Here is a 16,435-nt window from a genome sequence, read left to right as displayed (position 1 = left end):
GAGGAAAAACACTACGAAACTTTCCTCATGTTCTCAGGACAATAGATGTGGGACAGATAGATATAACAGATTTTGTTAAAGTATAGATTGAAAATGAAGAAAGAAAACTGATAACATCGCTTATAACTAACCTAACACATCGAATAACAGCCAAAAAAAAACAGTGGTAGAAAACATCGAAGGAAAATACACAAGAAAATGCTCAAAAATATTCACAAGAAGGATTTAACGAACAACAAATGTTCAGCCAAAGTCAGTTCAAGATGTGATAAGAACAAACGAAAAATCCCTACACTAAGAGCGGGTGAGGTCTCATTCATTGTGCATTCATTCACATCTCCGCACAACAAATCCTGGAGCAGTTCGATTTGTGAGAACATGGGAGGCGGCGTGCTAGTGAATACGAAGAGTAAGTAGAAGATGGGGCCACTAAACAACTTATAAAGGATACATGTTCACAGGAAAACCGTGTCTTCAGTGGGTAAAATCAACGACAAAATGGTAACAGTAGAGAACGAACTGCAATAGAATAAAAGCGTGCAAACGTTGTAAAACTGCATAACTTTTGAAAAAAAAAATCGAAAATACTGTTACCAAATGAACAAATGTGTGTTTGCAATGCAATAGGTGGAGCAATGAAGACTTTTTCTGCAATACAATGACTAGGAATGATATCAATAAAAAGGGTAAAGTCGCTGGCGGATCAAATCTCTTGGATGCACAAGGTTTTTTTTTTTACTGCAATTCGTTATCGCTGAGGTTTTGGCCTATACAAGGACTTGCGGAGGCCAGGCAATTATCGAGTCAGTGTTTTTATCCTCCCAGACAAGTATTGTACCGATTTATCGACACCGAAGAGATGAAAGGCTTGGTTGACACTAGGGCGGTTTCGTACCATCGTGCGGCCACAGTGGACCTCTAACAGACTGCGCTACACCCACCCCTTTACAATAATATTCCTTCCGAAAAAAAAATGAAATTGACGAAGCACTAATATATGCTAACGTTTGGGAAAGAAATAGCAGAGAAATCCAGAGAAATGTTACGCCCAACATAAACTTGTTCAAAAGAAGAGCGACAGAAGTGTGGAAATCAGTGTAGAAAAACCTTACCTGAGCACAAGTGGCGGTGGTTAAATTCTGTGTTAGGATAAGTACTCTGTGAAGAAAAGCGTCTTGCAGAACTCGGCAGCGAAGCGGTCGAAGTAGGAATTGGACTACTAAAAACACTAAGTGTGTATAGAAAGTAGCTAATAATTGGTAATCACAAGTAATTTTTTAAATTAAGATTAGGACTAATCTCTACTCATAACATTATTGCTTGATTCAACCACCGAAGCGTAACACACGCAGAGAAAGCAACGGGAAGAAAACAAAGAAGTTAGGACGAGATTGTGCTGTAGACGAATTAAAGACAGCATACCGCGAATCTTAGGTGGTGCTGATTTCAGGTGAAGTGTCCGTATGCGGTGTCGTAGATTATGGATACGGGGGTAGTTCCGCTAATCTCTCCCTGTATCATTCCAAACAGCCGCCTCCAGAATGCTGTTTTGTACGACGCCATCTATTGCAACGCTCCACCCCTTGCGCCGCCTCCGCCCTGCGATTCGTCGAAAATCAATTCGGACTGCCCCGATAGGCAGTAGGGGATGCTATTTGTGCAAAGGTGGCACGCTCAATGGAAGGCATCGTACAAGACAGCATTTAGGGGTCGGCTGCTTGCAGTGATGCAAGGAGAGATGAGCGGAACCACTCCGGTCTCCATAATCTACGACCCCGTGTACGCATACTCCACCTGAAATCCGCACCACCCCAGATGGTGCCTTTAAACTCGATAGTGGAACTCGACTACGTTCTTTGACCCATCATGGATGCGCGGAAGGAATCCACATTTGTTTTGAACACTAAGGATAAAATGGACATTGACGTGGTACAAAAGCAAAGAGTATCTCGCGTTAATCAACAAGCTTGTAATGCGCCAACGCGTTTACTTTAATTTAAAGTCGTTTGAGATTCTACGAACACGTGTTCTGCCTAAGAAATGACTTGCGAGGCGAGCCGATGTATCAGGTCAGTGTTTCATCTTCCCAGATAAGTTTGGGAGCAATTTTCGACGGAGGGATAAAAGCATCGGTTGGCACTAGCGCGGTTGAGAAACATCGATCGTCCGGTCACAGGCTAATCTCTTAGTGACTGCGCTTCTTCTGCTTTGGGTTTTTTTTTTGGCATTTCCATCCTCATTCTAATAATTCGTCCTTAGCTTTTTAACTTTGGTTAGAATATCGGTACCCCGACATCTCGCTCTTTCGTCAATGTTTACGTCCTCCTTTGTCCACACTACTTAAGTGTGCAGGCGAATGAAAAACAAAACCACCAAGCAAGAATTTTGCGTAAGAAGGTTATTTGGTCAGTATAAAGGTGCTAATACCGCTCTGACGCCGTGAAGTTTCACATTTTATAATTATCACCACGATACCTACGTATTTGCATTATGTGCATTATGTTTTCTTACACTCCCGAAGACAGCGCTCCACTTTATAAAATCTAAAAAAAGGAGACCAAAGCTAAGGTGACGTGATTTGTTGCAGTCCGCTATCTCAATCTATTTAGAAATTAAGGTGGCACATGGAAAAAAGGTTAGATTCCTTTTCTAAGTACATTGAGTGTAACTTGAAGATCAACATATAAAGTAACTCATGGAAACAATAGATAGAACTACCAATGCTTAGAAAGGAGAAACTTACTCTGTGTGATTCGTTAAGCGATGGTCTAACAATACTTGGCCAACTTCAGTAGGATGAACTTTCCATGAGGCGTCAGTTCCATCATCTGGGAGACCAGTTTGACGAGTTTCTTCCTGAGGCGACAGTGGACCGCACATTGGACTGAACCGAGCACACGAAGAAAAGCGGTGAGAGCTCTCACTAAAGCAACAGGGGTAAAAAAATCTGAAATGCACAAAGGAACATGCACATGTTTACCCCCCACGGTCAGCACATGTTTGTGCTGACCGTGGGCAAACTTTAATTTGTTGCGTCCTTCTAACGCGATATGAACCCGTCTCATCGTAAAGCGCGATAGAAAAACGCAACACATAGAGCCCTGCTAACCAGGACCTCTAAAGTGGATGTGGGCTGTTCGTTGTTGTATCTTGTTCGTTAACGAGATTATGGAAAGAACTTGGAAGTTTTCACTACGACGCAGGTTTATTTGCTCTTCCAGATTAGCACCGTCACACGACTAAGTGTTTCGCTTGATCTACCATGTACGTGGTGGTAAAGCGTCCGAAACATGCTTAAGTGTAATTTAACACTATATTCATAACCTATAAATATTCATCAGATTTATAATTTACAAATGCTTGTTCCTTTTTTTGGAAAAACAGGAACAATAACAACGCTCACATAATTTACAGGAATATATTTATTTCTTATACCAGTTCGTCATCTTGAGCTTTCCCATCAGAAATAAGAAGATAACAGCTATCAACTAGCAAACTAACTATCCAATTGAATCGAGGAAATCGATATAACAGGTGGTTCTGTGGATTTTTGCTGCAAATTAAATAGTCGTACCATGCGTAACAAGACATAACTAATTCAATTCCTTCAAATTATTATAAATACAATTAGTTAGAAGTTCCATGAGTTCTTTCGCGCAAGGAGAATGGGTAGTGGTCTGTTCTGTCATTTTTGACAACTACAGCATACCGGTAGTTGTGTGTATATTTACTGTTTTTTTTTTTTTGAAAATTTTAACCACGTCCAATCTATGTTCTTCCCTCTTCAACCCCATTCCAGGTCAATGCTGAGCAACTGAGACACAAAAGAAGAACATAGATTGGGTAAAATTCTCGAATAAAACTCTGTAAATGAAGACATAGCACGCGACTACGAATGTGCGTTGCTATTATCTACAGCAATCTTTAGTTGGATGAAAACGACATGAAGCTCAGTGCGCATGCGTAGGCAGCTACACTCGCAGCGGCGCGATCGAGCTAGCGGTTGGAATCAAGGTGGTACTATCGCGAACTGCAGCCATGGGAGGTGTTAACAAAGGTCCCACTTCGTTCGTAAACGCTGCGCTCTATCGACCGCTTCGAGCGCACCAGCTTGGGGGCATCACCCCACGAATCTGGAGTGGTATGGATTTCCGATGGCCAAAGACAATACGGGGTAGTAGATTACAGAAGCGAATGGCACGTCGCTCATTTCTTCTTAATCATAGTCGAGAACGTCCCGGAAGATGCCGCGCGTACACAAGTGTGGCGCGTTCCAATAGAAATTCGAAGAACTCGTCGTAGAAAACGGCGTGCCGGAGTGCTCGAGTTTCTATTGCGCACGCGCCGCATCTTCCAGGCCGTTTTTTTACGGAGATTACAAAGAAATGAGCAAGACCCTATCCGTTTCTGCAATCTATGACCCCGTATGGTCTTTGACCAACTGAAATCCGTACCAATCCAGATTCGTGGAGTGATGCCTTTAAGCAACTGCACCTAGCTTCAGGTTGTTTTGACGAGACGGGACGAGGAAGTCAACCGCACTCTTGCACAAAGCTTGTATGGTGAGGCGTCTGTGGTGGGAGAAGTAGGCAGTGATGTAGAGTCCTACACATTTAGAAGTACTTAACTATGCAGGGTTGGATTGGTGAATAGTGGTTACACCGTTACAGCGTGCTTAGAAAACGGCCGAAACTGCATATGTACAAATGCGAATTCCAGCTGTATTTTCATCTTCTGCCTCCTGTTTCTGTTCCAAGTAGGAAAGCCATTTCTGTTTGGCCTTGAGAAGAATAGGTGAAACAACAAGAAGAGGTGGTAGTTTAAAAAAAATGTCCGGACATGAGGAAGGCGTACGAGTAGGATTAAGAGGTGTTTGCCGTCCTACAGTGATGTTGAGAAAAAAAAAACTTGTTTTTCAGCTAATAAGACAGCTTCCATTTGTGTTCTTAAGATATAGATATTCTTAAGATACCTTAATACAGGGTCGTGGACTAAAAATTTTTCTTTGTTTTTAATACTTATAAGAAGTGGCGTCTGACGTCTCACACCGCACCGGCACCTACGCTTTGGAACTTCTCACGTTCTACCACATTTTCAATGTCGTTTAACGAACGGAAAGAGAACACAGGATATCATTAGATCAGATCAGTCCAAAAACGAAATGTAGCTAATTGTAATTGTGGTTGCACTTCAAAATACCAATTGAACTCACCGCAGAGGCCGTATTTGGATCAGTTTTGAATTCCTAATCATAGGCTGGAGATGAATCATGGAGAGGACGACGGACTCCACATTTCTGAATATTACAAGCGCATGCATCAGTGTACCATCTGGATTCTCCTTGAAAATTATCTTTTCCACTGGTCCAACCTTAAAATATGGTCTATGGTGCTAGTCAGAGCTGCTTGTGTCACTTCTTTTCGTAATGTTCAAAATACCTGCTTCATTAATTCGTATAAACCATCATCAGTAATGGATTTGTCTATCATCGACACGAACACTGTTCGCTCCCTTCTATCGAACGGGTTATTCATTGCTGAAGTCTAACAGTTATCCAGTATTAATGAAATTGCGGGAACAACGCATTACTAACACGTACAGTGAAATCGAAATATCGAAATAATTAATTATGGAACAAAATAGTCTTTTAAGCTTCTGCCGGATGTTAAGAAATAAAAGAGCATGGAAAATCGAAAGAGAGTCGATTAAGTACATTTGCTACACAGTCCCAAAAGTGTGGAGCACAAGGACCCATCCAAACTCTGCAAACCGTTCAAGTGTACGTGAAATTAGGGCTCCCAGCAGGGGTTAGCTGCTGTAGGAAAGGGCCGCTCAACCGCGCTTTTAATTCTGGAAGCTCTGTCTTCCTTTTTCCTCTTAGTAGCTTTGGCGTTCATGGAATAGATCCGCTAACACATGCTCAGATCTTAGGGGCCCGACTGACTTAGTGATAATTCCAGAAACAGGAACGCGGCTGAATTTCCTCCCCACAACTACACGTTGCCCCTTCCAGCAACCTAAAACTGCTTCTATAGTCCCTCCCCAAACGGGACACGGCTATCCACCTTGGCGCCTTTGATTTGCCGCGCGGCAACGCCAATGGCAGGGCACCAAGCCGTACGAGTTCACAGAATCGCTCAGAAAGCTAAAAAAAATGGCAAATACATTGCCGCATTTTTATTCCTAACCATACGGCTGAACTGGACGCGTAAAATCTACGAAACACCGGATCCTACCACTTGTTTTACTAACCTTCGCAAAGCGCGTTAGCACAACCTTGCAAGCTGATAGCTGACTCATCTTATACTACTTGGAACTGAGGAATACACAAGAAATCGCCGAAGGGAGGCCGAGAGGGATCGACGACCAAACTGTAAATCCACGAGAAAGTAGCGCGAGAATCTCGCGGCACTGACGCTCTGATTAGCTGTGCAGGATTCTCCGTAATTACACGAGCTGCGCAAACTACAGTCTCGCCAGAAATTCAGTACCTGTTGCGCTGCATATGCTTCCTAGCAGTGCGTGGATGTCTATCTGTCACTGTGGAAGTTTCGCTCAACTCCGCTCTCTAAGATGAATACAGTCACCAGCCGCATCACATTGATGTGCCTGCAGCCATCTGCGAGTGTTTGGGAACCTTGCCGACTTGTAATTAGCCGCTCATCTGCGGATAACGCATCATAGATAATTAATTAAAATATCAGGTCGTCGGGAAAGTCATGACATATTTTTCCTGTTTTCTAAAGTCATTTATTCGTATTATTAATTATGAACAAATACCAATCAGTGATATACTGCCCGTTTTGTTCCATGACTTTTTGCCATCTTTCAGTGAGCTTCAGATTTCTCGTTCATGGAAGGATCTCTCTTTATCGGCGCTAAACTGAGACCAGCACCATTTCGTGACGGAATGTTCTCTTCGCGAATGAAAAGTGTACTGTCATTTATCTGCTTTGCTCTCTTGCAGATCAATAACGTAGAATTTGGTACCCTCTGCAGCTCCGAGAAGGGCATGTAGGGCAGCGTCTGTGGCAAATTTTTCATGGCGAGTTGCGCACGTATCGCTTTGCTCCAAAGTCAAAGACGTCCTGAGCGACCAGAGATGATTTGATTGTCTCTTACCGGTCGCCATCACTCCCGACGTCTGCGAGAGCATCGCCTAGTGTGTAGGGTACGGTGTGTATACTGGAGCTGCAGGTGCAGACTTTTCCCCGTACTAAACAGCTCTGCTATGGCGAGCTTAGCTTTCATCGCAAGTCGTCGTCCACATGGTGTGTTAGAATTTAGTTTTTCTTATTTTCGTCGGTGACTCTGTAGCCACTAGCGTCTTTAAACGACTGCAGTCAGGTCAGAATGAGCCAACTTGTAAGGGAATTGCGGAAACTGTTTTGCGCTACCGGTGCCGCCACGCGTTTCTGCTACCGAGACTTTCTACGTTCGTAAGAAGTAATCACATTTTTGCGAAATCATTCTCGTTTTTTGCCCTGAGACAGCCACTGTCATTGAAAAATGTTCGAGCAGCCACGTCCGTCACCAGCACTCAATCTCAAGGACCATCAGTTCTTCCTACCGAGTATACATTCCCTGCATCCAACTTCACTATGAATTCATTAACTGAATTGTCCTTGGATGCTTTTTTTCTTTGTAGTAGTAGTAGTAGTTGTAGTAGTAGTAGTAGTATATATATAATATATATATTATATATATATATATATATATATATATATATATATCATGCTGTATAATAACACGCTTTCTGTGTGTGTCTGTGTCTGTGTGCGTGTGTGTGTCTGCGTGTGTATGTGTGTGTGTGCGTGTCTGTGTATGTCTGTGTGTGTGTGTCTGTGTGTGTCTCACGAAAATACTCCATGATGATGCAAAACTTTGCAACGGTGAGGTGCCGAACATCGCCATGCAGCTGATAGGCAAGCACTCTACCTCTTCACCTCTGTCCAAAGCTGTGGAAAAATATCTACTGAGTTTGATAAGGCAAATTAGTTTCTCTCATATGTTAGTGAGGATAAATACAATTTTATGTGAATGTATACTTCCAAATTTGCAAAATATCATGCTATATAATAACGGGCGTATTCTGTCACGTGTGTGCGTCTGTGTATGTGTGTGTCTCAGTCAAGAAGTTCCAAAAAGAGAGGGAGACGGGTACCATAGCGTTGGTTTGGTGCGCTCTAGCCTCAACGCGGTAGAATTGGGCGAGACGGGACCTACGGCGTCGAATTCGTGCCCCGGACACAGATAGCTGTAAAATGGGGTGGGACGGGTCCCACGGGGTCGGAATGGTGCGGCGGTGCCAGAAAGCTAAAGAAAGGGGAGAGACTGGATTGGTGCGTGAGATCCACAACGCGGTAGAATGGGTTTCTGTGGTTCCTTCGCATATCTATTTCCCAGCACGTCTCTCTGATGCTGCTAACATCCTTTTTTTCAAAAAGAGGAAAAGCGCGTGCGAAATGCTTAGATGCAGTATATAGTAGCCAACAGTTTACGCGACCTGACGTAGAACGTCATTAAACTCATACTTCGAATGATGTTTCCAAATTGTGAAGGTTTGAGGGAAACATACTCTCCAAATATAGAACTGAGCGTTTAGGGAAAATCTTTCATCTATGCTGAAATTTTCAGGTAGAAAAATTGAAGGAAGAGTTGATAGAAAAAAGCAATTCTAATTTTACAAAAATGTGGCTACCGTTATTTCTTATTGATCGATGAAGGCGAGCGAAGCGAACAGCAAAAAAAGCCCGAAGTCAGGCTTTAGCCGGACGTTCACTATATATATATATATATATATATATATATACATATACATATATATGTATATATATATATATATATATATATATATATATATATATATATATATATATATATAATTTGCAACATATACATAAGATATGTATTTATTTGAAAATAAACTTAGTTTTGATCATTAGCATCTATCAGTAGTATATCTAAGGTAGTCGGTACAACTACTGCTGAAAACTATCATAGTTGTTTTAACATTACTTTAGAGCACATGACAATTTCTCTCAACTGTTATCTACTTATTATTATGTTTATTATGTCTATCGGAAACCTAGCAGTGGTGAAAGCTAAGCTCACCATGACAAGGGTGTTTAATTTGAGGAAAAATCTTCTTGCCACTCCAGCATATTCAGTGCGTCAGTACCCTGCAACTGGGCCCTGCTGTCTCGGATGTCGGACCGGATGGCGATACGTGTCGACTCGCCACGGAGACTGTTTTCTTTCAACGCGGGAACAGTTTCCACGGACGCTGATCTGCCTGCCCTTCTTGGAGCTGCAGAGCGAATCAAATATCACGTGATTGCTCTGCAGGAGACCAAGTGCAGAAGGAGCGACGTACGACAGATGAATGACGGTACACTCGTCATTCGTGGAGAGAAGGTTCCGTCGCGAAAATAGGCGATGTCGGTTTTCTAGTGTGCCCATATGTCGTCCATCTCGTCCTCTCACGAGATCCTGTCACCTCGTCTGGCCATCATCTCCACTGGTGATGCTCCCCCACGGATTCTCCCTTGAAGATGAAAGTTGCTATCAAGAGCATGAAACCAGGCGCGGCCCCTGAATCTGATTTTATATCGACGGACTTTCTTGGGGCTGGTGGCCATCCTCCTCATGTAATTCTAGCGGCCGCATGACGTCTTATCTTCAGAAAGAAAGATTTCCAATTAAGTGGGAGACCTCGCAAAACATTCTTATTTATAACAAAGGTGATCGAGAGGACCTTCGGAACTACCATCCAATATGCTTGTTGAGCGTCTTGTACAAAGTATTCACCTTGATCGCCCTCACATGCATATCTAGGAAGCTGGATGATGCCCAACATCAACAACAAACTGGATTCCGTCAAGGAATCAGCTGCATGGACTACATTCAGTCCATGTCGAAGGTTGTAGAGGTTTGTCATGAATGCCTTTTGTTCTAACGTTTGAGGTAGCCTCCGTCAGCGTAGAAACGAAAGCAATACTAGCAGAGCTTGTCGATCAACGTGTGGACGCGTCCTATAAAATTAATTTCTTGGGGAGAAAGAGGCGGACCTGTTGATGGAACATTCCTCTCCAATACTCGTTTAGCGGACGACGTTTTTTTTTTTTCTTTTCGAGAAGTACCATTGAAACAGAAACGATGATCAGGAAATAGAACAAAAAGGGAAGAGAGTAGGACTGCTCGACCTGAGATACAACTCGAAGGCTCCCAAATCGTGGAAAGTTCGCCATACCTCCGATGATCTTTGAATATGGAGAACAACTAGAAGGAAGAACTGAATAGAGAATTGCCCGACGTTCAACTGAGGGACCAAGATCTCTATGCCAATCTGTTCGACTCGACAGTCCTTCCAGCGCTCTGTTACGCAGCGAAGACGATGGCAAACACCGCCGATATATATTCTCCTGTATTAAGTCGGAGCTTCGAAAACCGGATAGATGTTGTGTGCGCCGGTTAAACCGGCAAGGGAACGGAACGAGTGGAAAAGACGCTGGAACCAGCATGTGCAGTGAAAAAGAACCATCTAAGTACAATGCAAGTAAGTTATACACTGCTTACACACGCTCAAAATGGAGCTATCAAAACTGCATCTTGTATTGTGTAGAGTCCTTATAAGGATAAACCACGTATATATAACCACTTCTACCACAGGCGAACAGGTTGGGGGATGGGATCAGGGGGATGTATACAAAATAATAAGCACATAAATTTGCTGTACGTATGGTTGCTGCAGTTGAAAGTTGAACGCGAATTCGTTGAATGGCATCATGGCAAACACACACTTATGCACTGCGAGCTCATATGGAAGAGTTAGTCAAATGTCGAAATTATGAGAGGTGTGAAAATATATACATGTTATTCTTTTCCCTGCAGCATCTTTTTAAGATAATCTTTACTTATGTGAAGTTACTTTGGATAGAACGATTTACTTCTTCTCTTTTACTTTCAATAATATGCGCTTAGTTTGCTATATCCGTACATCAGAATTTGCTGCGTCAACTCGTTTTTCACTTCCCTCCCTTCAAAATTCGCAGTATACACCGCTTCGTCTCGTCGCGAATATCGCGCGCAGCGTTGATTTGAGAGCAATAGGTAGGCGAGATTTATGTGATCTCAGGCAGTCGTGGGGATGTCTAGGTGGTAGAGCGGGAGCCGTAATTACGCAGAGGTGCGCGGTGCTGAAGGGAGGACAGGAGCGGTCAGTCGGTTTTCACGGGTACCTCTTTTCCCGCACCCGGTCCCAGTCCTTTCCATTTCTCCATCTTTGTGGTGTCGTGTTTTGTGCTCGTGTTTTTCGATCGATAGCCACGTCACCACTCGCCCGCGTTATACCACCTCGCACCATCTGACCCTGGCTGCCTGCCCCTGAGCCCGAACGCAACCACATACCCCGCCGAGGACCGCAACCACTGAGCCGTTGACAGGCCCTTTATATTATTCCGCCGTTTATGTCGTGCATTTGTGCATTACCGTGTAGTGTCGTTATAAGAATAAACCACGTGTATATAACCACTTCTATCACAGGGGAACAGGTTGAGGGTGGGATGAGGGAGCAGCCGGCCCCGAGTCCTACTGCCGATGCCTGCCGCTCCTCCTCGGAGCGAACTCGGGGCACGACATGTATGACACGACTCTCGCTTTCTACAGAACGGTGTCGAAAATCACTGCTTCTGATATGGTTGGAGAGACATTGAGAAGCAATCAACTACATTACTATTTTTAATTTCTCAGACACATATTTCCTTATGTGCTGATTATGACTCCTATAACGGCGATACACTGATAGTGACTCCTGGCGAAATTTTACTGAAGCTTCTGGACAAATAACTTGTAAAATCTTCAGTAATTTATTCTGAACTCTAGCAAAGATCAAGATGCTCTTAAGAGCGCTTCCAAGATGCGCAAACTTTAGATTTTCGTTGTCTAATGGAATAATATCAAGTGGGTTATTTGATTACTTTCGGCTCACCTTCCTAGAGCTTCTCCTATTGAGACTGCTCATCTGGCACTTCTGTTCTCTTATCATCACTAGACGAAAAAACCCTTTTACTCTTCTCTTTTCGTTAGGTACCTCCTACCAAAGCGAGACTCGGTTCCAATCGTCAGCCTTCCCCCCCCCCCCCCCCGCTTCGAACACAATTGCTTGGTGAAGGCGCCATTTTCAAGTCATTTCGACTCGACCATCTAAATATTGTGCAGCTGTTTATTGTGACAAAATACAAAAAAAAATTACATTTTCTTTGAAGAACGTTAGTGCCTTGTAGCAAGATAATATTTTCAAGATAATTTCGTGCTCCTTTCATGAACAATTTTTAACGAGTAAAAGGGATTGTGATGACACATTATTCAACGATTAAACAATATTAAAAAGGTGGTGGTGCCATGTGCAAAACATATGTATGATACAACTTAGAACACTCAAAAGATATGATAGCTTCATTATCAATGTTACACATTGTGCGAAATGGTGCACACATTGAAATTGTGATAAAATTTCAATTAGGTTGTGTTTCTGTCGTTGTGTGGGTCACAGCCGACTACATTAAATCCGATCAGATTTTCGCAAAATACAAGACCTAAAATATGGTGAAGTGGAGGAATTGTCATTTTGTCAGCCATGGAAAGCATCTCAAATACGCTCGTAGTGTCACTACATTGCTGAGGAAAATATCCAGTTATATTTGTTGATCATGTGGCACGAAATAAAATTACTGAGTATTGAATACCATTTTTGTTGTCTCGTTGTACAAAAGCATTAGGAAATAAAGTATTAGAAATGAACTAGGACAGTATTTTATATCAGAAATATGTTCCACGTACTAGAGCGTGATATTAGTCCTTTTCTAACCGTAGATTGGATGTAAGATTAAGAAGTACAGCGTATTAGGTCTGATGGTAATGACAAAGAAAGTACGTTGAGATTAGAACTTCAACAGGCGTGGGAAAGTTGGGTTTTGTATGCTTTCGTTGAATTGCTTAGCTAATGGCAACATGACTTTGGACATTTGCACATATGTGAATAAAAATTGCATAATTGAATCATATCAGCATGTTGGAAATTTTCATGTACACCCACTCCTCAGTACCTTTTCACAATTGCAAGAGTAAAAGTATCTAATTTTTGGGGAACAGCAGAGAGGGTATCGGCAGATTCTCCGCGAATGTGTCTGCCTCTTATCCCCGGGCATACCCACTGGACATTACGTGTCCAGTGGATATGCAAAGGGATACGCGAACATTTCTGACGAAGCCACGTTCGAGTCGTTCATGGAGATGCAGACAGTCGCCCCAGATGCTCTTCTGGCCATAGAGACGCAAACAAGTACACAGTTATGGGAAGGAACATGTAAAGAAGAATGTAATGAATTGTCGGAATTAAGGATAAAAGGATAAAGTGTGTGGTGTTAATCAGTCCGCTTTGGATGCGCCTATCTAGCTTGTATTATACAATGACTTGCGAGTCCATGTATCGTAACAGTGTTTTGATCCTCCAAGGCAAGTGAACCAATTTATCAACCTGAGGGATGAAAGGATTGGTTGTCGCTAGGGTGAACCCCCGATCGATCATACTGCAGAAACCCTTATTGAGTGCGTTACACCGGCCCGTGTCTGGAAGGATATTGACATCGGACTGTGTGAGACTGTCGGAACTACCGAAAATTTAAAGAACAGTGTAGTTGAAAGCAATTGACACATTGAGTGATGTTTTAATAAGACCCGCATATCTCCCTCACTAGAGCGATCACTGACCCTGTCAGTAGCGAGACTACGTGGCGTGTCGGTCCGGACAAAAGCCTGCATTCATGTGACTGGGAGGTGCAAGGGAGGCAGTTTGAAGTCGGCTCCGAAAAATAAGCTCCACTCCGGTAGAACGCACCGTTCTCTCAAAAGCTCATGGGACAAGAGACTCGCGACTTGCTTATAGGTTCCGAAATTATATGCATCTCACAGTAATACGAAAGAGTTTCCTGATTACTGAAGAAGGTCTGGTACGGCAGGGCCAGGAAAGGCAGGGTTGCGGGAGTTATGCAGGCTACTTGGAGAAGAACTGTTCTTAGGGACATGCGTAGAGGTGCTAATGGAGTTTGTGCTCTTGTCAACACGAGTATGGCGAAGAACACGACTCTTTCGAACAACTTACTACCCGAATCGGACATCTACGGATGAGAAGATGTGGTCCAACACCAGCCTTGACAATCGCTCCTACATCAAGCTACGAAAAAGAAGTCGAAGATTTCTATACAGACCTAGAGGAGTTCTAAGAGAAGACCACACTTTCTATACGGTCATTGTTGGTGATTTTAACGCCAAGATTGGCCTCAGAAGAACGCCTGAGGAACTTCACATGGGATCCACGGCATACAATGGAACGAATAGGTGGACAGGCTTTCTGAGTTCATCATGACGACTAAGACCGTCTATGGGAACTCGCAAATCCAAAACCCTCTTCTCTACGCTGGACGTGGGACTCAGTGGAGAGTACCATACTGAAATTGACCACACTATCGCCAGTAAAAGGTTTTGCCTGACGGATGTCGCTGTTGTGCCAGTTTTATACGACATCGGACCATCTTCTCCTCTGGAGAAGATTTTAGTTCATCCACGAGAAGAGAACGCCGCGAAGTTCAGAGAGTGAAGTCCCATAGTTATCATTAACTGGGGTCTTTTCGGTACTCTAGCCGGCTCTTGGGAAGATTCCAAAATGGACAGCATCGACGCGGAATACGATCGGCTCGTTGAACATCTTCATGACTACACGAGGAAGGCTCGGGATTCTAAAATCGACCTGAGACGCGTGTCTCTGGAAACTCTAGGGCTGATACGTCAGCGTGGAGCTGCACGAACAGCAGGCAACAAGGAAATCACGTCTGAGCTCGAAAGGTTTTGCAGAGATGCGGTAAAAGAAGACCTCGAATAGGAAAGAGCACAGAACTGTTGGCTGAAGCTGCAGAGGCGGGAAAGAGCTTTCGCTACGTCCTGAATTCGCCAATCGAAAGACGAGAATGAGTGCTCGCAGGAACTAAAATGGAACACTCATAGCGTCAAGAAGGGGAATGGAGAAAATCACCCACCACTTCACCCACAACTCTGACCTCTCCGACAGCCATGCCCACCTACCTCACCATCTGAACGAGGACGGACATGTCATTCCAGAGGCTCTCCCGTCCAGAGTACGCATGCTATCATCTCGGTAAGAAATCGTACGGCACCTGGTCCCGACAGGGTAAGATCTGAGTATCTGAAGAATCTTCCGCCAGTTCTCATCAGCACCCCGGTGATGTCCTTTATGCGCTATCTGTCGGATTGCAAGATCCCTGAACAGTAGAAGACCAGCGAGAACCAGTTGCGTAAGAAATGAGATTCACATGACATCAACAACTTATGCATACTGGGCAGCTATCGCCTGGTCTGCTCACTATCAGTCATCTACAAACTCTTCACGAAACCGATCCTTAACAGGATTGAAAAAGTGCAGGTGAAATACAGCCATGGGAACAATCAGGGTTTCGGAAGGAATTTAGCATGGTTGTTTCCAAACGTTCACACTGTTTTGAAACTCATCGAGGTATCGCGAGAGTACTAGATGCTGCGATGTTTGTTGAAAGCCTTGGAGTCAGTTGAGACGGAAGCGGTCCTGGGAGCAACCTGGGTTTCCCTGCTAAGTATTTAAAGTACTCCGAGATTTGTACAGTAACTTCACGACTAGAATTTCGCCATTCTACAAGAATATCATTATTGACGTGATGAAAGCTGTCAGGGTGATACAATCCCACCTAAAATATTCACGGCTACTCTAGAGAACCAACTGCGAAATCTGGAATGTGACTGATGATGACTTCTTCGATAACATCTTGCATCAGCCATGCGGAACGAATGCTTACCGAATTCGGCGACGAAACATGAGGATGCATTGGTCTTCAGCTGAATCTGCAAAAGACGATGTTAATGCGTCACGCATGTGCCTCGGATGTTCCATGCACGCTGTAGGGAACAAAAAAATGCGACTGCACCAGCTACGCTACGGAAAATAAGTATGAAGAACGACCTGACCCCCGAGTTGGTCAGGAGGAAACGTGCAGCATCAGGAGCGTATAAGAGCATCGACGATTTGATGATGAAGACTAAGAACAACCGTCTCCGTGCTCCCCTCTTTAACACCACCGTAGCTCCTGTTTTGACCTGTGCTTCGGAAACCTGGGCACTTCGCAAGCAGAAAAAAAATGCGGCGAGCATCATTGAACCCTCAATTGAGAGAGTGATGCTAACAGTGTCCCGATTCACGCAAGCGAGGGACGGGATTTGAAGTTCTATCCTACGTCAGCGATCGAAGACTAAAGACACCGCCGCGTAGTGCCATGGAAAGCAAAATAAGGTGGGCCGGACAGGTGATGCACTTCAATGACAACCGTTGGAT

General features: G+C 43.7%; 4 protein-coding genes across 4 annotated transcripts; 2 read left to right on the top strand and 2 right to left on the bottom strand.

Moving 5' to 3' along the window:
* Positions 1-331: 331 nt before the first annotated feature.
* Positions 332-5,534, bottom strand: RB195_014458 (uncharacterized protein; the record flags this gene model as incomplete). Its single annotated transcript, XM_064204738.1, has 5 exons — positions 332-429; positions 1,113-1,219; positions 2,744-2,923; positions 5,213-5,370; positions 5,439-5,534. The coding sequence occupies 5 exons, from the start codon at positions 5,532-5,534 to the stop codon at positions 332-334; spliced, it is 639 nt and encodes a 212-aa protein (XP_064060619.1).
* A 1,406-nt stretch (positions 5,535-6,940) lies between these two features.
* Positions 6,941-7,156, bottom strand: RB195_014457 (uncharacterized protein; the record flags this gene model as incomplete). The annotated part of the gene is made up of 1 exon (XM_064204737.1): positions 6,941-7,156. The coding sequence occupies one exon, from the start codon at positions 7,154-7,156 to the stop codon at positions 6,941-6,943; it is 216 nt and encodes a 71-aa protein (XP_064060618.1).
* A 2,051-nt stretch (positions 7,157-9,207) lies between these two features.
* On the top strand, positions 9,208-9,435 carry RB195_014456 (uncharacterized protein; the record flags this gene model as incomplete). Its single annotated transcript, XM_064204736.1, has 1 exon — positions 9,208-9,435. The coding sequence occupies one exon, from the start codon at positions 9,208-9,210 to the stop codon at positions 9,433-9,435; it is 228 nt and encodes a 75-aa protein (XP_064060617.1).
* A 5,287-nt stretch (positions 9,436-14,722) lies between these two features.
* On the top strand, positions 14,723-14,938 carry RB195_014455 (uncharacterized protein; the record flags this gene model as incomplete). The annotated part of the gene is made up of 1 exon (XM_064204735.1): positions 14,723-14,938. One exon carries the CDS (start codon positions 14,723-14,725, stop codon positions 14,936-14,938), a length of 216 nt encoding a protein of 71 aa, XP_064060616.1.
* Between the last annotated feature and the right edge of the window lie 1,497 nt (positions 14,939-16,435).

This window comes from Necator americanus, chromosome V (assembly GCF_031761385.1).
Source record: "Necator americanus strain Aroian chromosome V, whole genome shotgun sequence".
Lineage (NCBI taxonomy): Eukaryota > Metazoa > Nematoda > Chromadorea > Rhabditida > Ancylostomatidae > Necator > Necator americanus.
Note: the sequence above shows the minus strand (reverse complement) of the source record. Positions and strands in the feature narration are given on the sequence as shown.